This window comes from Cetorhinus maximus, chromosome 6 (assembly GCF_964194155.1).
Source record: "Cetorhinus maximus chromosome 6, sCetMax3.hap1.1, whole genome shotgun sequence".
In the NCBI taxonomy this organism is placed as follows: Eukaryota; Metazoa; Chordata; class Chondrichthyes; order Lamniformes; family Cetorhinidae; genus Cetorhinus; species Cetorhinus maximus.
In genome coordinates this window covers 94,779,165-94,804,883 of record NC_135884.1, presented here as the reverse complement: position 1 = coordinate 94,804,883, position 25,719 = coordinate 94,779,165, and the positions used below count along the sequence as shown (strand labels likewise).

The 25,719-nt window shown below is 43.6% G+C and overlaps 1 protein-coding gene across 1 annotated transcript in view; it reads left to right on the top strand.

The window, feature by feature from the left end:
- The window catches only part of LOC144681931 (ankyrin repeat and protein kinase domain-containing protein 1-like), a 42,012-nt gene extending 28,471 nt beyond the window's left edge, over nt 1-13,541 (top strand). Inside the window, exons 9-12 of the mRNA XM_078544107.1 lie at nt 4,384-4,422; nt 5,488-5,526; nt 8,660-8,695; nt 11,844-13,541. Of these exons, the coding sequence (XP_078400233.1) occupies nt 4,384-4,422; nt 5,488-5,526; nt 8,660-8,695; nt 11,844-12,115 (386 nt within the window). The 3' untranslated portion in view covers nt 12,116-13,541. The remainder of the gene's footprint in view (nt 1-4,383; nt 4,423-5,487; nt 5,527-8,659; nt 8,696-11,843) is intronic.
- The last annotated feature ends 12,178 nt before the right edge of the window (nt 13,542-25,719 follow it).

Here is a 25,719-nt window from a genome sequence, read left to right as displayed (position 1 = left end):
AGCCTAGTGAACCTTCGCTGCACTCCCTCTATGGCAAGTATATCCTTCCTTAAGTAGGGAGACCAAAACTGCATGCAATACTCCAGGTGTGGTCTCACCAAGGCCTTGTATAACTGCAGAAAGACATCCCTACTTCTGAACTCAAATCCTCTTGCAATGAAGGCCAACATACCATTTGCCTTCCTAATTGCTTGCTGCACCTGCCTGTTTACTTTCATTGACTGGTGTTCAAGGACACCCAGGCCCCTTTGTACATCCACATTTCCCAATATATCACTATCTAAATAATACTCTGCCTTTCTGTTTTTCACACCGAAGCGTATTACTTCACATTTATCCATGTTATACTGCATCATGTGTTTGCCCATACACATACAACTTGTCTAAATCACCTCCTTGCATCCTCCTCATGACTCACAACCTCACCCAGTTTTGTGTCATCAGCAAATTTGGAAATATTGCATTTGGTTACCTCATCCAAGTCATTTATATGTATATATCGTGAATAGCTGGAGCCCCAGCACTGATCCCTGTGGTACACCACTAGTCACTGCCTGCCATCTGGAAAAAGACCCATTTATTCCCACTCTCTGTTTCCAGTCTGTCAACCAGTTCTCAATCCATGCTAGTATATTACCCCCGATCCCATGTGCTTTAATTTTGCCCACTAGCCTCTTGTGTGAGACCTTATCAAAAGCCTTCTTGAAATCCAAATACACCACATCCACTGGTTCTCCCTTACCTATTCTACTAGTTACATCCTCAAAAAACTCCAGTAGATTAGTTAAGCATGATTTCCCTTTCATAAACCCATGCCGACTTTGTCTAATCCCTTTAATGCTTTCAAAGTGTTCTGTTACCACGTCTTTTATAATAGACTCTAGCATTTTCCCCACTACTGATGTTAGGCTAACTGGTCTGTAATTCTGTTTTTTCTCTCCCTCCTTTTTTAAATAGTGGGATTACATTTGCCACCCTCCAATCTGTAGGAACTGCTCCAGAGTCTATAGAATTTTGGAAGATGACTACCAATGCATCAAATATTTCCAGGGCCACTTCCTTTAGTACCCAGGGATGTAGATTCAGGTCTTAGGGATTTTTCAGCCTTTAACCCCATTAATTTCTTTAGCACCATTTTTTTTAATAATACTGATTTTCTTTAAGTCCTCCCTCTCACTAAACCCTTGGTTCTCTAACATTTCTGGGAAATTATTTGTGTCCTCTTTTGTGAAGGCAGAACCAAAATATGTGTTCAATTTTTCTGCCATTTCTTTGTTCCCCATTATAATTTTCCCCATTTCTGACTACAAGGGACCTACAATTATCTTTGCTAATCTTTTTCTCTTCGCGTATTTATAGATGCTCTTTCAGTCAGTTTTTATGTTCCCTGCAAGTTTACTCTCATACTCCATTTTCCCCTTCTTGATCAATCTTTTTGTCCACTTTTGCTGAATTCTAAACTGCTCCCAACTCTCAGGCTTGCTGCTTTTTCTGGCAATTATATATGTCTCCTCTTTGGATCAAGTGCCATCATTAATTTCTTCTGTAATCCATGGCTGAGCCACCTTTCTGGTTTTATTTTTGCGCCAGACAGGAATGAATAATTGGTGTAATTCATGCATATGCTCCTTAAATATTAGCCATTGCCTATCCACCCTTTTAATAAGGTTTCCCAATCCATCATTGCCAACTCACCCTCGTAGTTCCCTTTATTTGGATTCAGGACCCTAGTTTCAGATTCAACTTCTTCACACTCCATCTTAATGGACAGTTCTATCATTTTATGGTCGCTTTTCCCCAAGGGTCCCTGCACAACAAGATTGTTAATAAATCCTTTCTCATTGCACAATACGCAGCCTAGGATAGCCTGCTCTCTAGTTGGTTCCTCAATATATTGATCTAAAAAACCATCACGTACACACTCCAGGAAATCCTCCTCCACAGTATTATTGCTAGCTTAGTTTGTCCAATCGATATGTAGATTAAAGTCACCCATGATTACAGCTGTACTGTTATTACATGCATCTCTAATTTCCTGTTTAATGCCTTCCCTTACATCTCCGTTACTGTTTGGGGGCCTATAGACAACCCCCACCAACATTTTCTGCCCCTTGGTGTTTCTTATCTCCACCCAAACAGGTTCCACATTACGATTTTCCGAGCCAATAAGCTTCCTCACTATTGCATTGATTTCCTCCTTTATTAACAATGCTACCCCACCTCCTTTCCCTATTTGTTTGTCCTTCCTAAATATTGAATAACCCTGGATGTTCAGTGCCCATCCTTGGTCACCCTGCAGCCATGTCTCCATAATTGCAACTATATCATAACCGCTTATATCTATTTGTGCTGTTAATTCATCTACCTTATTGCGAATGCTCTGTGCATTATGTTACAATGCTTTTAGACTTGTCTTTTTAACCTTGTTAGTCATCTTAGCTTTACTTTGCACTATGACCCCATTTGTTTTTCACCCTTGTTTTTCCTGCCTTCCACTTCTGCTTCTTACTTTTCTGTCTTTTGTTTCTATCTTTGTTTTCCCCTCCTCTGTCTCCCTGCTCAGGTTCCCACCCCCCTGCCATTCTGGTTTAAACCCTCCCCGGCAGCGCTAGCAAACACCCCCCCCACTCCAATCTGAAGACATTGGTCCTGGTTCTGCCCAGATGCAACCCATCCTGTTTGTACTGGTCCCACCTTCCCCAGGATAGGTCCCAATCTCCCAGGAATCTGAATCCCTCCCCTCTACACCATTTCTTCAGCCATGTATTCATCTGATATATCCTGTTATTTCGACTCCCGCTAGCACATGGCACTGATAGTAATCCTGAGCTTACTTTGAGGTCCTACGTTTTAATTTATGTCCTAACTCTCTATATTCAGCTTGTAGGACGTCATGCCGTTTTTTTACCTATGTCATTGGTACCTATATGTATCATGACCACTGGTTTTTCACCCTCCCTCTTCAGAATGCCCTGCAGCCTCTTCAAGACATCCTTGACCCTGGCACCAGGGAGGCAACATAGCGTCCTGGAGTCTCTTTTGCGGCCGCAGAAACGCCTGTCTGTTCCCCTTACTATTGAATCGCCTATCACTATAGCCCTACCACTCTTCTTCCTCCTGTCTTGTGCAGCAGAGCCACCCGTGGTGCTATGGAGTTGGCTCCCGCTGCTTTACCCTGAGAAGTCATCCTCTCCGGTCTCTACCTCTTTTTATTGCACCCTTTCATACTGCTCTCTTTGGCTTCTCCCCTCTGGTCTAAAACTCACCTTACTCCAACCCTAACAGCAACATTTAGTTAATTGCTAAATTAAAGAAAGACTAGACTTTGGATAGAATTTAACCCTTAAACTCTCTCAATCACCGATCTCCAACTGAAGCTCTCTACTGCAGCCAAACACAGCACTCCAGTGCAGACAAAGTCAGCACAATAAAATAGCCTACTTTTATACTCTCTGAACCTAGCCTCTGAAATCCTGATTAAGCCAGTTATCTAACTAACTAGCTGCAGTTGCAAGCAGAGCCTATATGAGCCCCGTTTTAAGGCTGGACTAAAACTCACCTTCCAACCCGAACAGCGACTTTTAGTTAATTGCTAAATTAAAGAAAGACTAGACTTTAGATAAAATTTAACCCTTCATTTAACCCTTAAACTCCCTCAGTCACCAATCTCCAACTGAAACTTTCTACTGCAGTCAAACGCAACACTCCAGTGAAGATATTATCAATAAAAATAAAGATTTTTTAAATAATGAAGACATGTACCCTCATGTGAATCTGTCACATGAGCAGGGACGTGTTAAATATGAGTGTAAAAAGTTTTAATTTTTTTATTAATCATTGGTCGAAACCTCATCCCGCCTGTGGATGAGGTTTCACCAAAAATGCCCACTTGGTCTTTTTGTCCGCACACCAACCGATTGGTTGGACGAGCAGTGAAAAATTGTACTCAATTAATTGATTAAGAGCCTTAATAGGCTGCTTAATTGTCGGCAGGCGTGCTGCCGACTCCAACATGTGCATGCCGACTGAAATATTGCATGACTGCGCGATGACATTGGGATACTCGCCCAATGTCATCACGCGTCGTTTTACGCTCGAGCGTGTTGGGCGCATGCCCGCACGCTGTGCGAAAAATTCTGGCCTATGAAAAATTTTATCTCATGTTGTCCACATGCTGAAGTTGTTCTGAGACACCACTAGGCAGCACTATAGGCCCATTCTTTCAGATTGCACAGAATTACAAGAAAATTGTACAGAGTCAAAAATAACGTGATCTGTGTTTTAAAGTGTCCCCAATCAGGACCGCAGAGGTCCTTCTGTTCAAAGATGAAATCCTGTTACAATATTGCCTTCTGACTGCTAACAATTCTCTGTTTTGTTTAGAATCAGTTGAGGAACAGAGTGAACCCAAACGCTTTGTGGGTGAGTCAGTGTTTGTCTCGCTAAAACAAGTGTTAAGCTGGGTGCCGCTGACACTGTGTTTCCTAAAGTCTTCACTTCAACCATAGGGGCAGTGGGAGCAAGGTAGGGGGTTGAGGCAGGGTGGGTGGTTTGTGTTTGTGTTTGACTAGCTGTATAGTTCTTGCAGAGAGCCACCATGGACACCAGGGCCAAATTGCCGCTTCCTGTGCTTTTACCATTTTGATTATATGTGACTGCCAGGGTTACCTGATGCCCCTGGCTTGTGGTGAGTTGTACTATCACAGGATAGTGCTACATCACTCACTAGTGAACATGTGACCTTCACCTCGCTCTTTAACATTTTGACCTGATAACAGGAAACTTAGATTTGAAAATTCTCGGATTCAAAACAAAAATCCCATCGCAAAAGCTGTATCGTGGTTTAGTTCAGATGAATCTGATTGGACAGTTTCAATTAGTTTACTGGCTCATTGGCCAACTTTTGTCCTGATAAGGAGATGGTGGCATAGTGGTAATATCACTAGGTGATGCCCATATTCCATGAAACAATAAATAAAACCATGAAGTATATGGGGCAACACATTTTATTGAAGAGTTTCAGTAAGGAGCAACAGTTTCCGCAGGCAGTAGGGCAGTAACCATAGGAACCAATTTAAGGTAATTGGCCAAAGATCCAACGGAGAGATAATTTCTTTTTACTCTCAGAGTTGTTGTGATATGGAAAGTGGTGAATGAAAGGATGGTGAAAGCAGATTCAATAATAACATTCAAAAGGAAATGGGTTATCTACTTGAAAAAGAAACATTTGCAAGGCTATGGGGAAAGAGCAAGGGAGAGAAACAAATTGGACAGCATACCAAAGAATCAACACTAGCAAGATGGGCCAAATGGCATCCTTTGATGCTGTATCATTCTATAATATCTTTCTACAAGCAACCCCATCCACCTACATATTAACATAGCAAAATCTGTGGATTTCTGCACTGAGAATAATATGAGATTGGTATGTCAGAGTTCTCACTTCTAACCAATTCTTTCCATTTTTAAAATTTGTTTACAATACAGAACATGTGCAGGAAACTAACTTTCCGAAGTGGATGGCTGGTGAGTTTGATGTTATCTTCCTACACTGATCGAGGTCTGTGGGATGCTTTATGTCGGCCAGAGTCTCCCAGTCCCTTTTAAAGGATGGAGAGGTAACAAGAAATAAGAAGGGCAAATTTCCTCTCTGGACCCTCATAGGAGAGTTGAGAGACACAATGTGTCCGAGCTTTGCAGCACCTGTGAGGAGAGAGGGACTGTTCTAGGCCTGAAGATAGTCTGAGTGGTGGTGTGGAAGTGAAGAAATAAAACTCTTCTGCATGAATCTTTGGCATTCGATTGCAAGCTCTGGAGATCAGCACCAGCTTTAAGAGCAAGTTTCTCCTGCGTTTGGAGGAGCGTGCAGCAGTGGGCATCTCCCTCGCCCACCCAAGACTAATGAGTCTGTGTTTACTGTATTTACAGACTCCAGTTTGAGAATGCCCAGGGAACCGTGGGGCAGTGTTAGAGGTAGGAGGTGGGGTGTGCAAAGACCTGGTGCAATTGTCCCCGTCACCATTTTCTCCTTTGCTGTGTATGGATATTAAATATCCTCCAGGTGTAAGGACGAGGAAAGCCTCCCCAAGGGCAAACAGTGCTCCAGTGTCCAGCCAGGTATACAGACGGTGCTCCAGTGTCCAGCCAGGTAGACAGACGGTGCTCCAGTGTCCAGTCAGGTAGACAGATGGTGCTCCAGTGTCCAGTCAGGTAGACAGCTGGTACTCCTGTGCCCAGCCAGGTAGACAGATGGTGCTCCTGTGCCCAGCCAGGTAGACAGACGGTGCTCCTGTGCCCAGCCAGGTAGACAGACGGTGCTCCTGTGCCCAGCCAGGTAGACAGACGGTGCTCCTGTGCCCAGCCAGGTAGACAGACGGTGCTCCTGTGCCCAGCCAGGTAGACAGTTGGTGCTCCTGTGTCCAACCAGGTAGACAGATGGTGCTCCTGTGCATGGCCTGGTAGATAGACAGTGCTCCTGTGCATGGCCTGGTAGACAGACGGTGCTCCAGTGTCCAGCCAGTTAGACAGATGGTGCTCCTGTGCATGGCCTGGTAGACAGATGGTGCTCCAGTGTCCAGCCAGGTAGACAGACGGTGCTCCAGTGTCCAGTCAGGTAGACAGACGGTGCTCCAGTGTCCAGTCAGGTAGACAGACGGTGCTCCAGTGTCCAGTCAGGTAGACAGCTGGTGCTCCTGTGCCCAGCCAGGTAGACAGACGGTGCTCCTGTGCCCAGCCAGGTAGACAGATGGTGCTCCTGTGCATGGCCTAGTAGACAGATGGTGCTCCTCTGCCCAGCCAGGTAGACAGCTGGTGCTCCTGTGCCCAGCCAGGTAGACAGATGGTGCTCCTGTGCCTAGCCAGGTAGACAGATGTTGCTCCTGTGCCCAGCCAGGTAGACAGATGGTGCTCCTGTGCCCAGCCAGGTAGCCAGATGGTGCTCCAGTGTCCAGTCAGGTAGACAGACGGTGCTCCAGTGTTCAGTCAGGTAGACAGACGGTGCTGCAGTGTCCAGTCAGGTAGACAGCTGGTGCTCCTGTGCCCAGCCAGGTAGACAGACGGTGCTCCTGTGCCCAGCCAGGTAGACAGATGGTGCTCCTGTGCATGGCCTGGTAGACAGACGGTGCACCTGTGGCCAGCCAGGTAGACAGATGTTGCTCCTGTGCATGGCCAGGTAGACATACGGTGCTTCTGTTAGACAGAAGGTGCTTCTGTGGCCAGCCAGGTAGACAGATGGTGCCCCTGTGCATAGTCAGGTAGACTGATGATGCTCCTGTGCATAGTCAGGTAGACAGCCGGTGCTCCTGGCCTTATGTCCTGGACTCCAATTTGCTGAAGAGAACAGTGGGTCAGTAGTGAGAAAGATATTTGGGAATTGAGGGGAGGGTGGGTGATGTTATAATTCGAGAGTGAATTTGAAGCATGTATCACCTGACCCCCAATTATTTTAATATCTGTAGCAATGGTTAATTACAGTATCATCACTACAGGAATTTAATCTGAGGATAACAATGATCATGTGGATCATAGAACTCTTGTCAAGATAGTGGGGTGTACTTGCCTACATACTCAGACTGTGCACTTAACTCCTGTCCACATTGCTATGTATTGTTCTGAGGAAGATTAACACATGCTCAATTACAGGCGGCCATTATTGAACTAACTTTATTTACTCCATCCTAGGATAGATTTGAACCCAGTTGGTGTGAGTTGATGCTATGTAATAATCAATAACTGGGACTCAATTGGCACTGTCACTCAGATAGATCCCAGGATGTCTGGTGTGGGAAACCTATTGCCGTACTGTTTCAGTAAGGCTTGCTTCACTGTATTTGGGGCTGGGCAGCTTCACAATTCCTTTGACGGAACCCCAGTTGACTTGAGAACACTGGATTGTGGGATTTCCTGCCTCTGCTGTCCTGGTGCATGCTGGGAGCAGATGTCAGCAATTTGCCCCCTCCCCCAAGACCTGTTCACACGAATGGTCCCAAGAAATCAGAGGCTGGGGTGATGTGGAATTTTTTGACAAGCACTCCGAGTACTGAAGTGAAAAGAATCAGCCTGAGTGCCTGAAATGGCGAGAACAGATATTTGAAGCAACCACAGTTACAAGCCAGAGCACAGCCAGCTGTCATCCAGGCATGGAGCAACGCCAGCTCACTTAACCCAACACCCCCATTAACACCGAGCTGCCAATAAGCAGCCTTATTGTTTGAAACAGTGAGTGGGGAGCATGTAGGGGAATTGACCACAGGAATAGTTGGAGGATTGATTCTGAACAAAATCTCTTCTGCAGATTGATGGTATCAGCTGATAGCAGGGCCATTCACCTCGTCCTCTGACACTCAGGAAGCATATAACTGAGTAAAGATTGGGCTGGAGGTGGGAATTGAGGCCAGTACCCTTTGTTAATGATATATTAATTATATTGGGATGTACAGGTGAACGGCATTAATTTATTCCTTGAGCACCTATAAATCGGGGACAGCTGGGACACTGGTTGTGTGGGAGGAGAGATGTAAAACTGAACAAAGTTAATAAACTTGTTGAATGATGAAAAGCTCTTTGTCTTGGTTTCTGCTTCACCAACCAGCTTGGATCCTCTTAAGACCCTTAAACATAATAACCTTGTGTTTTTCATTTTATCTCTTTGTAAAACCAGCTCAGGACACCACCAGCCAAGAAGAAAATGTAAAGTGTGAGTAATTCTGTTACACTGTTTGAATAGTAAATACTATAACTAGCTGGAAATTCCCTGTCCGTGAGCTGATTGTCGACAATGAAATCTGAAGAATCTGAACTAGACCAGTTGCTTTAGTAACCTGTAACCCTTTCTGTAACTAGTCCCACTTGGCAATGTTTATCAAATGTGTTCTTGGCTTCCCTCTGTTTCTTGTTACATATACCTTATAGGCAAATCTGAAATTATTTAAAATTTTGCCACTTTGGGTGACTCTTTCGATATCATCTTTTAGTGCAGGATTTATTGCTGCTTCCTGACTAGACTAATATAAATCAGGTGACTGTGAGCACCCTTGTCTCAGCCCAAATGTTTGACATAAATCATTCTGTCAGTTTACTACCCACTCTAATGGTGCTCAGAGAGAGTGTTGATAAATGCAGCTTGCGATCCTGAGATATCACTTCAAAATTGTTAGCTGCAAAACGTTCCTGGGTTTTGGCTGTCAATATTCGAGTGGGAAGGAGGAGGAATTAGAGGAAGGATGCAGTTGCACCATGTTGATGTGCTCCCAGTTTTCACTAGAAGTGGGAGTAGGTGATTCTTGTATTATCTCCATACAACAGGTGGTCACTGGATGAGGCAGGACTGATGGGATGACGTTGTTCTATTGTCACTGACTGTGATGTGTGGTCCTGTGAGGTGGGTATTCCAGCGCCAGTCTGGTGAAACTCTTGAAAAGGCTGCTTCCCTGTCAAACCAGAGGAGATGGAAAGGGGCCAATTTAAAGTAGGACCTGCTGAATTACACCACTGGCTAAGTTCATTAGTACTTCTATTGGCTGTAAAGTGGTTTTCAACATCCTGAGATGTGGAAGGTGCTATGTAAATGCAAGTATTTCTCTTCATTTAAACACCATTTCCAAATCTTCAGGTAGCAGAACTGACTGTCTTCTACTGTGACATTGTGCTTGAGGAATATCCCTTCTCTTTCAGTGAGTTGAGTGACGTCTTCCTCTTTCACGGTCCTCTGCTACCCTGTATAGGAGGGTCTGGCCTATCGTGACACTGTAGGATCAGTGAAGTGCTCAGTTGGGATGCTGACAATAACCCCTCCGCCCCTTGACTTCACGCAATTCTTTGGTGTCCCAAATTGCATTTATTACGTTGCAGCATAGTGAATCTAACATTGCTGGGGTCATTTCATAAGGATTCCCTGCCTAGAGAAGGGTCTTGGGAGGCAAGCCATGATCGGAAGGTCAGTCCTGTGGTATTAGAGCCCTATCTCTGGCATTGTGCTCACAAACAAGAAAATGTTTAAACAATCACTGTTGATGCCACCACTGGGAAACTGGCCTGCTGACCACCTGACAATGCCTGGAACCACTAGGCTAGTTTCCAAGGCAGTGTCAGGTAGTAATTGGTTTTCATTGGCTAGTTGGCAGATACCAACAGGTGTCACTTCATTTCTGTCCAACTAGTTGTCACACCTTGGCTGCTTATCTGGGAGTCGATGACTGGTGCCACCTGATTAGCTGTTGGACACTGACTGGCATTATGTTGGGCAGCAATTGCCACAGCTGACCTCCTTACTGGGCAGTGACCGGCATTTCCCAACTAATTTCAGCGATTACCATCCCTCAGTTTACATCTGAATTAACAAGTCTATTTTAAACAGTTAACACCTATGTTAATTTAGCAAAGAAATCTTAAATGAGTGCTATAAACATTAATACACAAATGTGATATAGTGTCATTTCTCTGTGACATTTATTCAATTTACTGGTAAACTCCTTGTAGCTCCCCAGCCACGCTTGGCAAGGTATCATCAGAATTGAAAGTCTGGGTTCAAGAAGGCAGCATACCCCAGTTTTTCTAGGTGATGTTACAGACAGTAGGGGGTTAATTTAAACAGCCCTGATTTCTCCTCTTGCCACCTGTCTGTAAACAGTAAGGCATTTTGCTTTGCTTTCCCCTTTATAGGCAATGGTGTATTTCCTGACTGTTTTGGTGTGATCCAATTTCTATTACTAACCTCACAGCAAACTTGTGATAGGATGAATTTAAAGAGTTAGTTTATTTGCACACACTCGAAATGCAAGGGAGTGGGTTGCCATGTAACCCCCTGTACACTCATACATTAAAAGAGGGATAGAGGAAAGAAAGATTTACAGGGCAAAGACCACAGAGAAAAGGATTATTGTTTCACATGAGTCCAGAATCAAAGTCGACTGAGGTATTCCTTCACTGAGGAATAGGTTGAAAACCGATGCTGTATAATTCACTTTTCCAGTGGCGTTGACTTCACATGAGGAGAGACACTGAGATGAACAGTCTTATAAATGATGGTACAGAAGCTCCAATAGAAACAGTGTAGATGGGGCCAGGTATTCAATCTGGGCATAGTCCTTTTCTGTGCTGCTGATTGTAGATGGTAAAATGTTGGACTGGAGTTTTTTTCAGTACAGCAAGGAAATATTACTGGTTATACAAGCTGGAGGATTCCATGTGACATCACTTCTTCTTTCAGTGTCTTTGACAAAAGGCGTGTATCCCCCAGCTGGGTTCCTGAGATTGTTAAATGTTCTAACCATTAAGACCTGAAAAGAAGGTTGCAGGGTACTTTGTCCTAGCAGATGGATAGGCTCTGGTTTGCCAGGCCTGGCTTATGAAATGCAGGTGGCCTTTGTGTGATTCTTTATGAATTTGGTCTCTGCAGCCCACAGGAATCATTAGAGTCTCTTTGAAAATAACGAGGTGCAATTTGTGTGATACTTCCATGTCAGCTCCTATTTTTGAAGGTCATATACAGACACAGCTTCAGCCACTTCAAAAGGGTCTTTGTCCAGTTTTAAAAATTTTAGAGATTAGTCATGATATTTGTATATATTTTATAAAAATATAGGGTCTGAGGTCTTCGTTCTCTGGCGGGGAACTAGGAATGGTCAACAAATACAACTTTTGGCCATTTCCCATGAATGAATTGAAAAAAAACCACTGAACAAAAGTGGTTTAAAAATTATGGAATAGTTCATTCTGATGGCATTGCTACAGAATATTGAACCTGACCCCAGTCTTTTAATTCTGTGGGTTTCAATACACACTTGAGGGCATTTGTTGGATTCTTTGTACCCTGTTTTATATTTAAGCTTTCTATTTGGTTGCAGGTCCTTTATCCATTGTTACTTCAAATGAATGTATGAACTTGGCTGAATTGGTCAATGAAGACTGGAAGATGCTAGGCAGATCCTTGGGTTTGACTGAAGGAGATATCCGTGCCATTGATTATGACTATAACTCGGATGGCTTGATTGAAAAAGCCTATCAGGTGCTTCAGAAATGGATACAGCAGCAAGGAAGGAATGCCAATCGAGGAAAGTTAGTGTTCCACTTGAAGAAAATGAAGAGGAATGACCTGGTGATGCAGTTGACGTTGTGACAGATTTATAGATTTACTGTTTGTCTTAACTAATAGCAAGCTTGGAGAATATTTCTTTTTTTACTTCTTTGGTTAAAGATTTGTATTTTCTTTCAAAATTAACTGGAAATGGAATACACCTCGTGTTAGAGCTGACACATGCATGTAAGTTTTGAATGAAAAGGTCGTCATTCTTGCATGGTGTCGCCAAAGATGTTGTGGAATTTAGCCCAAGCTCGTAAATTACTCTTGTTTACTGCCAAGAGTTAATGTATATTAATGTGCCACATGAAAATTAGTTTTGCCTCAGTTCGCAGCATTCTCTTCTCTGAGTCAAGCGATTGTGGGTTCGAGCACATAATCTAGGTGGGGCGGAGCAGGATACTGATTTTTTTTGAGAATATAACTTATTCCATGGCATTAATTGGAGAAGAGGGTTCACTCGGTCCTGCTCAATGTTCCTCCCTCAGCCATTCGTTTTACTTTTAGTGAGACCTTGCAAATTGACTGCCCAGTTTACACCATTTTGTACTTCAAACGTAAGCACTTTCGCATATTCTGAGAACATGATGAGGCTCTACAGAAATGCAAGTCTTTCCTTTCATTAGGTTTATTTGATTTGCAGCATTATATTAATTTCTTTAAAGCTGCTACGGAATCGCCAGAGGGAATTGGTAGTGTATCATCCAACCCCTCAGTGCTTGTTATTCCTCAGCTTCTAGAACCAAACCTGTGGTTAGGGAATCCCACTGTGATGGCAATCATGGTACAAGTCCCGAAGTGTCCACCGCACTGAAGCTTTGTGTCACTGGGTGCTTCCTAACACCGATTGGTTACCCTGCTCAGATCAGTTAGCACACAGATCCCTGTTGTATCACTGGGGTAGAAGATGCCCTCTCCCTCCTTGTGTGGCCATTAATAACATTTAATGGTGGCAGAAGACACAGCCCCACTTTACCAGTTGTACAGCATTCTCAGAGTACAAGGCCCTATTACATTGCACCCACATCACTATTCATGAACTTTCCCACTAACCATTGGGGAAAAACCTGATTTTCAATATTTATTGGTAACCAAATGGATTTTTTTTTTGTATACAGATAGTTATTATGCTCTGGAATACACTGCCTGGAAGGATGGAGAAAGCAGATTCAATAAAAGGGAACTAACGGTAGATATAAAATTTCAGGGTTATGAGGAAGGAGCAGGGCAGTGTAATTAATTCCTTCTGTGCTGTATTATTCTATGTGAAGCCTCAATCTGAAGTTCTGCAGTCTCCTCTGGAAGATTCTTTCTGACTGCTAGGCACAAGGCAAAGCTTAACACAGGCCGGACCGAAGTAATGTCACACCTTGTTCAAAACTGTCTATGATTCATTGTCATCCTCTGTGTTTTTAAAAAAAATTAGCTATATATTTTTATTACACAATAAAATCCTTTCTGGTTATGTCATGCTTTATCATCAAAGTAAAAGGTGAGGCAATTGCTTCAGTCAGTCACAAGGACTGCAAAGCGGAGATGGTGTTTGCCAAGCGAGAATGCTAAATAAAAAAACCATAACTGAAAATGTACCTATTGGTTTGGGATTGGTGGGAATGGAACCATGCAAGGACAGTTCAGTGGAGCTGGGGGATTGGGAGGGTGGAGTGGCTAACAATACAGAATGCTGTAGCAAAGTCAAAGACCAGCAGAATGGACGGTGCACAACAACCAGAGAGGATTTCATCTGGGACTTTGGCCAAGGTACATCTGGTGCTTTGAGAAGGTTGGAAGCTGAACTGGGGGCCGGGGATTCAGACAGGGAGAGATGGAGATGACTCTGAGAGTTGACAGCATATTTGAAAGAAGGGAAGGTTGGGGGGGCGGGGGAGAGAGAGAGGCTGTGTTGAGATTTCAGCCGGGATTTTCCACTCTCACCAGCAGTGGGAAAAATTTTTTTAACGGACCCGCCAAAAGTCCGTTGAGTTCCGGCGGGAACGTTGGGCCTGGAAAATTCGTTTTTTTAAAAATGAGGACGTGAGTGATGATTGTTTTGAACAGGAAGGAGATGGTGTCTGAGGAAAAGGAAATATTCATGACCTTGGGGCCAGGAGGGGAGTTGGTAGTCTAACCGTTGAATTTTAGCTTCCTATTTTCAAACCTGACTTCTTGATCTGCTTTTAAATCTTTGACTCTTTAATTTTAGGTTTAAGCTCTGAAGAAAGGTCATATGGACTTTGTTTTTCTCTCTCCACAGATGCTGTCAGACCTGCTGAGTTTTTCCAGCATTTTCTGTTTTTGTTTTAATTTTAAGTATGTTATGCTTTCGACTAGGCCTTCCATTTTTATTTCTTGCTTTCACCTTTATTTCTGTAACCACTACCAGCATCACGTTCAGCTGTCTGGCTGCCTCCCTAATAAAATTTCACAATTCAGCCTGGCTTCAGATGGACCCCCCACCCCACCCCAGATGGCAACATTCAGTCCTACCGTCCCTTTTAACCAGCAATCCATCCTAATGTTCTTTATTAGAAAGTAATTTTTGTTCTTTTCTCTAAATAGATTGAGATGGCCACCACCTTAACAATGATAAGTCAAGCCTGTGCTATTTTTCACTGTAATCTCAATTTACAATTTTCTGAGTTCCTAATTGCCCTCTCAGCTTTCTTAACATAAACTTTCTGCCATCCTGCTTCCTGTCAGGACTCCCAGTTTCTCTGTCTCCATTGCATCTATTTTCACAAGGTTGCTGTCCAAATCAATGCTAATAATGTCTTCCTTCCTCTTCAACCAAGGATTCCCATCCACAGTGGCTGATAGGGTTCTCAATTGTGCCTGTTTCATTTTTTTGCACTTCCATTCTAACCCCTTCCTCTCCTTCCCAGAACCATGATAGAGTTCCCCTTGTCTTTACATTCCAACCCCTTCTAACCTCCACATTCAACGTATCATCCTCCACCATCCGCCACCTCCATAATGATGTCACCACTAAACACATTTTCTCCCCTGCCCTTCAGCATTCCGAAAAGACCATTCCCTCTGCAACACCCTGGTCCACTCCTTAATCACCCCAACAGCCCCTCCCCTTCCCTTCCCTTCCCGCAGCCTCTTTCCATGTGAGTCACCCAGGCTGCAGACTGGGTGCTCTCATAGGGCTGCTTTTGGGCGCTGGTGGATGAGGGGGAGCAGGGGAAGCTTCCAGACGATGAGGGAGGGGGAGTAGGGCACTGCACAGGGTGACATATCCACAAATCTTATCCCTGCGTGCATGCTCGCTGCTGGTGCCGTAGACCCTGTTGCCCTGAAAGCTGATCCTACTTTATTAACACATCTGTCAACAATGACTGTACAAGAAAATGTAGTTACAAAATTATTGCCAGCTGCACCATGATATTTCCCCATTGGTATGGAGTATCTTTCCTGTGTGACACAGAAAACGGTAGATCCTCAAAAACGTAAAGGTTTCTTACATTCAGTCCACTGGACATTGAAATTACTCATCAATAAATTCAAACAGTTCACTTGTTTTATTTTGACCCTTTCCTATTCCTTCACCATTCAGGTAAAAATCCGACCAACCATAATATAGAGTCCAGCCAGATGTGTTGTGACTTGGAACAGCAACTGATTTCTACAGAGAAAAATATCAGCAACACTGATGCAGTGTAAAAAAAAATCACAGAACAATATGATAGGTAGCAATCAATGTTTCCAGAATGTGATGTTCATCTGAGAACAGAATCTGTGGAATAGATTTTCAGTTTGTCGCTATGGGGTTAAAACTCGTATTCCTAGTCAGCTGTAATAAAAACAGAAAATGCTGGAAGTCCGCGGCAGGTCAGACAGCATCTGTGAAGAGAAACAGTTCACATTTCAGGCTGTGATGACCATTGTGTTCCCATCAGCTGCCTATTATAAAACCATGGGCAAAATTTTTAGCTTGGCGGGCAGGCGTGCGCCCGACATGCTCAAGTGTAAAATGACGGGCGTTGACATCGGATGAGAGTCCCGACGTCAACGCGCAATCGCGCGTTATTTAATTTGGTGGGCGCACGCTGGAGTTGGCAGCATGCCTGTCGTCAATTAAAAGGCCTGTTAAGGCCATTAAAAAGATAATTGAATGAAATTTTTCACTGCCAGTCCAACCTTAATGGTTGACGGGCAGGCGAAAAGGCCATGCGGCCGTTGCACCTTTTAGGAAACCTCATCCACGGACGGGATGAGGTTTCCTAAAGCAAATTAAAATAAAATAAAAAATTTAAAATGTAATTATTAACATGTACCCTCATGTGATTCTGGGTGTGCATGCACAAAGTTCACACTCGTCCTGCTCGCCCTTCTCCCCCCCTCCTGCACGCTGCCGCTCGCGTTTCACGCTGGCTGGGACTTAATTGGCCCGCCACCGTGAAATTGCCACCTGGCTTTGATCGTGGATGGCGGTTGGCTGCCTGAGTGCCCCCGCTGAGTCAGCCCAACAAGGGCAAAATCCTGCCCCATCTAATTTTCACTTCCATTTACCCACAATCCCAATTTTAAACCTTGCCCACCAGTGCTCATGAAATGTTCCATGGAGCCAGTTGAAGGATTGTTTTTCTTGCCACAATGACATTGGATCATTTTATTGTCCTCACCTGTGCTCCTGGAACTGACTAATTTCCTCATACCTAGGGTTTCCAACCATGATTAAATGTATCCCTTGCGGTTTTATCACAGGAATCGCCCTCATGCTCCAGTCAATAGTCAGCCAGCACATCCTTCTTTGTGTTACAATGTCTTCCTATGTCAACTGAAAAGCAAAAAGACTCGTTACCAATTGGATGATGCTTGACTGTCAGCCAAACAGCCTTTCCCCGCCCCTTCAACATTTTTGTATATGTTAAAAAGAAATGTTTAAAGCAAACTAAAGAAAAATGATCTTTTTAAATAATTTTTCTGCAGGGTTGCACACAACAGTGTGCTGGAGATTGATCTTCAATTCCTGGAGACTCCAGGCCAAACCTGGAGGGTTGGCAACCATAAGTCAGACCAGGGTCCATTTCCATACTGGGGATTTTAATCAGGATCATTAATATTGCTGATTGTTGTTTTGTCGCCTATAGATGTAATAATTTCTTTAAACTTTCAACCTTTCAAAGCTCCCAGGTTGACTAAGGCTCTGTGATCGATTGTGCAAGCTAATCATTTAAATTTAATGCCCTTCACACCTGCCCAGTCCTTGGCGATGCTGGCTGCCAGGCACTGAGCACCTCTAGGGCTCATATTATGAGAAACATATCATGCAGTTTCATCCCATCATTTGCTTAATAATTCTGCACATGTTTTGCAAGATGTATTCTTTCACCTCATATATTTCTATTGTCACCAGTAAGTTCCCTCTGATTTGTTTTTTGGCTTGCAGGGGTGATTTATTTAAACATGCAACCTCTTTAAATGTTTTTGTGCAGGCGTGCAGTAACTTAAAGGGGTCGATTTGTGAGGGAACGCTCAGGTTTCTGTGTGACAGTGCAGCTTACAGGAAACATTGGACATCAGGTGGTTAGGAATCAGTAAAATGGTTCACTGCCCAATTATCCTCCTCTTTTGTCCACCTGGAATAATGACACAGGAGAAGCAGCTTCCTGATCCTTTTTTTTTGACATGGACATAACCTGGATTTTGACATAAAACCCAACCGTTTACTTTTCTGTTATACTGTCAAACTCTGGAGAGAATACTCATGGAACCAGAAATTGAAGGAGAAAATCAACCCTTCTCAACACCAAATCTTATTGCTCGTGTTCAAAAAAATAGAAGCTGAAAATTTCAAAGGGCTTGACTTTCCTTCTTCAGATGTGGTAAGTGTTGTCCTTAGGTGGTTATTGTGGGCATTGGCTGTAGTGTGGTGATACTTGTCACCACTTTTAGAGAAAGTATAGGGAGATGTCCGTTGAGCCTTTCTCAGTATTTTTTTTTCTTAAATTATTGTTAGCCTCACTTTTAAATTCACATAGTCACTGTATAGTATTCTAGACTTCCCTTTATTCCATTCAATATTTGTTGACTAACAGGATGAATAGTTGAACGGATCCCAATGTCCACCAAAGCTGCTCTTGAATTTGTCATCAGGAGGTGCACCACTGTTGTTCACAATTTATATTAATGATTTATAATTTACAATCAAAACACAACTTCTAAATTTGTGGATGACACCAATACTGTTGAGGACTGCGACAAGTTGAGTCGTCAATAAATTACAGAATAGGCATGTAATTGGCAAACAAATTTCAACATAGATAAGTGTGAGGTATTGTCATTGGTAAGGACATCACATGTTACTTCGATAATAAGAGTTTAAGTGGGATAGAGGAACAAAGAGATCTCAGAGTCTAAATACTCAAATCAAGTGGCAATGCAGGTTAATAAGGCCATAAATACTAGGATTTATTTCCAGACAAATAGAATTGAAAAGTAAAGAAGTTATGCTAAAGTTATATCGAACTTTGGACATATCAACACTTCAGTTCTGGTTGCCATATGATTGAAAGGATATGGAGGCATTGGAGAGGATGCAGAAAAGATTTACTTGATGGTATCAGAAATGCAAGGTTACAGTTATCAGGAAAGGACGTACAGTCTTGGGTCACTTTTCTCTTGAAAATAGAAGGCTGAGGGGTGACTTAATAAAGGTTTCAAAATGATGAAAGGTTTTGAGAGAAGGACACCAAGAGAATGTTGCCACTTTTGTTAAAGAGCAGAACTAGAGGCCAGCAATGTAAGATAGTTACCAAGAAATCAAATAGAGCTTTCAGATGAAACTTCTGTACCCAGAGAGTGGTGAGAATATGGAATGTGCTACTGAGGCAGATAATATAGGTGCATTCAAGGGAAGGCAAGAAAAGCATATGAGGGAGAAAAGAATAGAGGGTTACTCTGAGAGCGAGATAAGAAAAGACAGGAGGAGGCTCAATTGAAGCATAAATGCTAGCAAGAACTGGTTGGTCCGAATGTCTTGTTTCTTTGCTGCATATTCCCTGTAATTCCATAGGCTGAATTGACTTCCAGTAATGTTAGTCCATCTCCTGATTATTTTTAGAAAGGAACAAAGGGGAAGGTCTGTGGCAGGGTGGAAAGCAGTAGTGATTAAGTACCAAAAGGGGTGATGGTGCAAGACAAAAGATGATGATAATGGAACAAGTACATCGGAAAAAAGATCTGTATTATTGCTGAAAAGAGACATGTTGCTGAAGGTTTTCATCTTGCACTCAGGACAAATGTAAGAATGCCAAATTTCAAATGATCACAACATTACATTATGGAAGAAAAGGGTGTTGATTGACTGAGGTGTTGCTATGGAGAAAGCAACAGGGTTACCAGATAATTCAAAAAAGGTGCAAGGCTTGAACATATTCCTTTAGTTTGCAGAGAATGGGCCCCTAAGTATGAATGTATGTTGCTATTTGCAAGTGTAAATGAGCTTGACCAATTATCTTAAATTGGTTGTCGATGAAGCTGTTAACAGACTCAGGATTGTTTAACACGTGACGCCCAATCGCGGAATCACATCTATCAATAGACATTTTAATTTGAGTTTTGCAAGCATCAGCTGGTTGTAATGGTCTGTACTCTGCCTATTACAAACAACTGAAGGAACACGTTGTTTGATTCGATGAGTCAATCACTGGGATGTACGGCTACGTACCTGGCATTGCACCGGTACTTGGCACTGAAACTCATGCGTGACATTGCTCAATTCTGTGGTAGGAAGAATGTCTTTTTGGACTGGCGACAGCATCCTGTTAGTGGAAAATGCCACTCACGTAGCCACTGCATAGTAGCAGTGTGAAATGACTCTTAACTGTTGTTCAAATTTTGTGCAATGCCAGGTACTTAGGCCATACACACATCTCAGCAATTGGTAATATCATTGCATTGTAGATTGGGGGAAAGCAAATGGGAATTGCCCAGAGATTGCTGGCAATGAATTTGCAGAAGGTTTTTGTCTGAGTTTGAAGGTGAGTACCTTAAAAACCTGAATCCACCTTGTGGGTGAGACTTGCAGTTGCAGACCCTAATGAAGGGTACCTTTTCCAATCACATTGTACCTCATTTATTTGCAAGAAAAGAAGGAGAGGGAGGATAGGGAGATCAGTACTTAAAAAGAAAAAGATTAGTGAAGACAAATGTAGGTCCCTTACAGTTCGAAACGGGAGAATTTATAATAGAGAACAAGGAAATGGCAGAGAAATTAAACAACTATTTTAGTTCTGTCTTCACGGAGGAAGACACAAATAACTTCCCAGAAATACTAGGGAACCAAGGGTCTAGTGAGAAGGAGGAATTGAAGGAAATTAGTATTATTAAAAAAAAATAGTGCTGGAGAATTTAATGAGACTGAAAACCAGGGCCTGATAATTTACATCCCAGGGCACTAAAGGAGGTGGCCATGGAATAGTGGATGCGTTGGTTGTCACCTTCCAAAATTCTGTAGATTCTGGACAGTCCTGGCAGATTGGAGGTTGGCACATATAACCCCATTATTTAAAAAGGGAGGGAGGGAGAAAATGGAATTACAGACCGGTTACCTAACATTAGTATTAGGGAAAATGCTCGAGGCTATTATAAAGGATTTGATAACAGGACACTTAGAAAATATCAATGGGGTTAGTCAAAGTCAACATGGATTAAAAAAAAAGGGAAATCATGTTTGACAAACCTGCTGGAGTTTTTTGAGGATATAACTAGCGGAATAGATGAGGGAGAGCCAGTGGATGTGCTGCTTTTGGATATTGAGAAAGTTTTTGATAAGGTCCAAAATTAAAGCACATGGGATTGGGGTTGATATATTGGCATGAATTGAGAATTGGTTAGCAGCTGGGAAACAGAGAATGGGAATAAATAGATTTTTTTGGAGTGGCAGGCGGTGACTTGTGGGGTACCACAGGGATCCGTGCTTGAGTTCCAGATATTCAAGATATGTATCAATGATTTGGATGAGGGAACCAATTATAATATTTCCAAGTTTGCTGATAACATGAAACTTGGGAAGAATGAGAGTGGTGAGGAGGATGTTAAGAGGCTTCAAGGTGATTTAGACAAGTTGAGTGAATGGGCAAATACATGGCAGATGCAGTATAACGTGGATAAGTGTGAAGTTATCCATCTCAGTAGGAAAAACAGAACGGCAGAGTATTATTTAAATTGTGATAGATTGGGAAATGTTGATGTACAAAGGGACCTGGGTGCCCTTGTACACCAATCACTGAAAGCAAGCATACAGGTGCAGCAAGCAGTTAAGAAGGCAAATGGAATGATGGCCTTCATTGCGAAAGGACTTGAGTACAGGAGCAAGGATGTCTTACTGCAGATATACAGGGCCTTGGTGAGGCCTCACCTGGAGTATTGTATGCAGTTTTGGTCTCCTTACCTAAGAGAGGATACACTTGCCATAGAGGGAGTGCAGCGAAGGTTCACCAGACTGATTCCTGGGATGACAGGGTTTTCATATGAGGAGAGATTGGGTCAACTAGGCCTGTACTCACTGGAGTTTCGAAGAATGAGATGGGATCTCATTGAAATGTATAAAATTCTGACAGGGCTGGACAGATTGGATATAGGGGTGAGGTTTCCTCTGTCTGAGGGGTCTATAATGAAGGGTCACAGTCTCAGGATACAGGATGGGCCATTTAGGACTGAGATGATGAGAAATTTTTTCACTCAGAGGGTGGTGACCCTATGGAATTCCCTATCACAGAAGGCTGTGAAGGCCAAATCACTGAATATATTTAAGAAGGAAATAGATTGGGGTTGGGCCTCGGGAATGTTGCGGGGGGGAGAGGTGTCAGGGGAGGATGGGTTGGGCCTTAGGAGAGGGAACATTGGGCCTCACAGATGGAGGTGAGTGTGTCGGGTGCCTTGAGAAGCGGTGGTTGGGCCTTGTGGGGGATGGGCAGAACTCGGAGTGGGGTTGGGCCTTGGCGGGGGGTTTTTGGGGGTCGGTTCAGGGCTGGGGGCGAGGGTGTCTGGCCTAGGTGGGTGTTGGGCCTTGAGTCAGGTCAGTTTGGGCTGGGGGTGGGGTGGAGGAGCCCTGTGTGAGTGGGGGGTGGTAGGTGGTTGGTGGAGCCCCCTTGGTATTGCAGGGAGCTGCATGGGGGTGACCTTGGGACCAGGCTAGGGGAAAAACACTTACCTACTCCCCAAAGCTGTGCCTGCTGCTGTTCAGCTTCTGGGTTTCGCAAAGTCTGGGAAACCTGGCCAGTCAGGTTAACCTATGAAGCCAGTTAAATCAGAGGCTGCCAGCCTCATTAAAATATTTAATTGGCCAACCTTCTGCCTGAGAGTCGATTGACTGTCCACTGCATGTTCCATCATGGTTAAACTGGAAATTGGTTGGGTTGGAGGTGACTTGAGGTCAGGTTTAAGATTTTCAAAAGTTTTAACATCTCAACTGACACCAACCCACCTGTTTTTGGGGTTTATGCTTCAGCCTCATGTCCCCTTGTTCTTGATCCTCTCAGCAGATGAAGCAGTTTCTTCATATATAACTTACCAAATAATTTTAACATTTTAAACACCTCCATCAAATCACCTCTCAATACACTCAAGAAAATATAACCCAACTTAATGCAACTTGTCCTCATAATTTAACCCCCTCAACCTTGGCATAATCCTACATGGCACCCACTCCAAGGCCAAGATATCCATCTGAACTTTATGGTGTCAGAAATTGAATGCAGTTCCCCAGATAGGATCTGAGCTATACAAGACTCTACACAAACCAAGAATAACTTCCTCCAGTTTTTATTTCGGCCCCATTGAGGTGCAGGCCAAGATTTCCATTATTGTGGTTCTAGGTTTAAAGTGGATGACGTCACAGTTTCTCACATTGAATTCCACCTGCTGTAGTTGTGCCCGTTCACTTAATCTGTCTGTCCTTTTGCATCTTCCTGCTCCTACCTGCAATACTTATTGCCCCACCTAACCTAGTGTCATTTATAAATGTGGATGTACAACTTGATTCCTTCAGCCAAGTGAGTAATTAATATGGGCCGGAATTTTACGGCACTGTCACGCTGGGGACGAGGCTGTAAAATGCAACGAGCCCTTCTAAACTCCATTGGCTTCGGCGGGAACATAAAATCCTGTTGTCATAAAATTCCACCCATGGTGAAACTTTGAAACTCCTGAACAGACCACTATGGAAAACCATTTGTAACATCCCACCAATCAGTGCACATAGCCATTATCCCCACTCTCTGACTCAAACTCCTACCCAATTTCAAACCCATCAAAAGGTGTCTCCAAATCTCTGCACTCTCATTTCTGTTAATCTCAAGTGTAGAACCTTATCAAATGCTTTCTGGAAGTCAATATAGATAACATACATTGGCATACCCTTATCTACCTCATTAGAAACCTACTCAGAATTCCAACTGGAATATTTTAGACATGACTTACTCTTAATGAAGCCACACTGGCTCTATGGAATGTTTGTTCAATTGTTCAGTTACTTTATTCCAAATGACAGGTTCTGATAGCTTCCCCATAACTAACATTAAACTGACAGGTCTGTATTTACCTGGTTTCTCCTTCCCTCTCTCTTAGGTAGTGGAATGGCATTAGAAAATTTTTATCTAACAGCACAATTCATGAATCAGGAGAGCTTTGAATTATTGTTACTAACACTTCTGCAATTGCATGGTTGTGCAAGTGGGAATTTTGCTGTTTAGTGGTATATATTGGCCTTGTAGTAAATACTTTTATTAACTTGCGCTGTTTTTCTGTAGATTTACTTGTTAATAGTTCAGGCCCACTTAGCATGTTTAGTCGATGTTTCATTGCTTCCAGGTCAGCCTTAAGTTTAAAACTTCAGTTAATGTGTGATATTTCTTCTTTTCAAATTTAGTGTCAAACTCTTGTCATGTTATGTTCACTGTTTGCAAGATGCTCCCTTACTTTCAGATTATTGATTAATTCGAGCACCTTACTCAATACTATTTGTGTTCTGTTGCCTTCTTGGTTCTCTTTTTCAGTCAGCTGATCTGGATGCATTGTAGAAATTCATTGCTTTTACAACTTGACCTGTATTTCACATCCCAGTTGCTTTGAAAATTAAAATCTCCCATTATAACAGCCTAGGCTTTGCTGTACGCTTGTCTGATCTCTGTTTATGCAACCCCACAACTGCAATACTTTGTAGAGAACTGCTGCCAAAACCTTGCATCATTTGTTGTTTCTTGTTTCTTCTCAGTGTTTCCATTGTTTGCTTAAATAATCTTCTTTCAACTGCTCAATACTGGACGGAATTTTCTGTGCTCATTGGTGTTGGGCATGTTTGGCGGTGTGAGCGGACAACATGACGAGAAGGCCAAAAATCGGTTTCACGATGTCGTGAAACCAGTTTGCTGTCATCTGCTCTGCCCGTCAATGGCGGGCCACGTTTCCTGCCGTTGGATGTTGGGAACCTCATTGTAATACATCTGCATATCATTATAAGGTTAGCCTGCTGAAATCATACCCCCCACGCTGGATCATCCGAGGACATTGGTGGGAAAATAGGCTGGTGCAGAACATGCCTTGATAAGTGTGACATGCAGAAGTCAGGACTTATTGTCAGGGCATTGCTCACATCGCGGACATCTGAGGAGCAGAAGATGCTGGAGCCCAACAGCATTGGGACCCTGGAGGAACATCCTTCTCATGGACATGAATCTGCCACGAAGCAGCTCACGGAAGGTGGAAAATCACCATTGAGAGTCTGCTCACAATGGATGACCATCGAGGGGGTGGAGAGGAAGATCCAGTTGTGTTTGGGAGAGGAAGGTGTACTGGGGGCAGGGGGTGGGTAGGAGAGAAAGTTCTAGGTTTGACTGGGAGAAGAAGGTGTATCGGGGGGTGGTGGTGCGGTTGGTAGGGGGGAACGAAGGTGTCGGTGGGGGGTGAGGTTGGGAGGAGGTGAGGGAGTACGGGGAGGAGGGGGTAAAGGTGAGAGGATAACAGCAATTGGAAAGGTAGATGTAAGGGGGGGAGAAAGATGTAAGGGAAATAGGCCGGGGGGGAGTGAAGGAGTCTGGCGGGGGTGGGAGAAATCTGGGGTGGCGGGGGAGGAAAGACCCCAGACAGGGGAAGGTGTAAGGGTGGCTGATGAAGTAAGGGTGGAGGAAAGAGTCATGAAAGGGGAGGGGGTAGTCAAAGTGAGCAGGAAGAGATTCCAAGGGGTTAGGGGAAGGATTTCCAAGGTAGGGGGAAGGAGTCTGGAGGGGAGATGTCCAGGTGAGCTTGCAAGGGAGGGGTCTGTCAAGTTCATGACTGCCTCCTGGGGAGCAAACTGAGGGTGGGTGTGAAAGGAGAAAATGGTGAGAATGACTGAGGGCAGAAAGAGGCGGGAGGGTGAGGTTGCGATGGTATCGGTTGAAGGGACGGCGAAGGTGGTTGGTGTGGACTCAGAGACAGACACGGACCCTGGGGTTGGGAAGGAGGAGGTCGGGGAGGTTAATGTGGACGGGAGGTGGGATTTTCGAGAAGGAAGGGAATATGCATGTTCACCTGGACATCCCCGAAAGAAAAGGCTTGTGACTGTGGGGAAGTGGGAGGTGATGCCGGGGGGTCGACAGAGATGGGGAAAAGGAACTGGGTGACTGGGAGAAGGGAAAGGATGGGGGAGCCAAGAA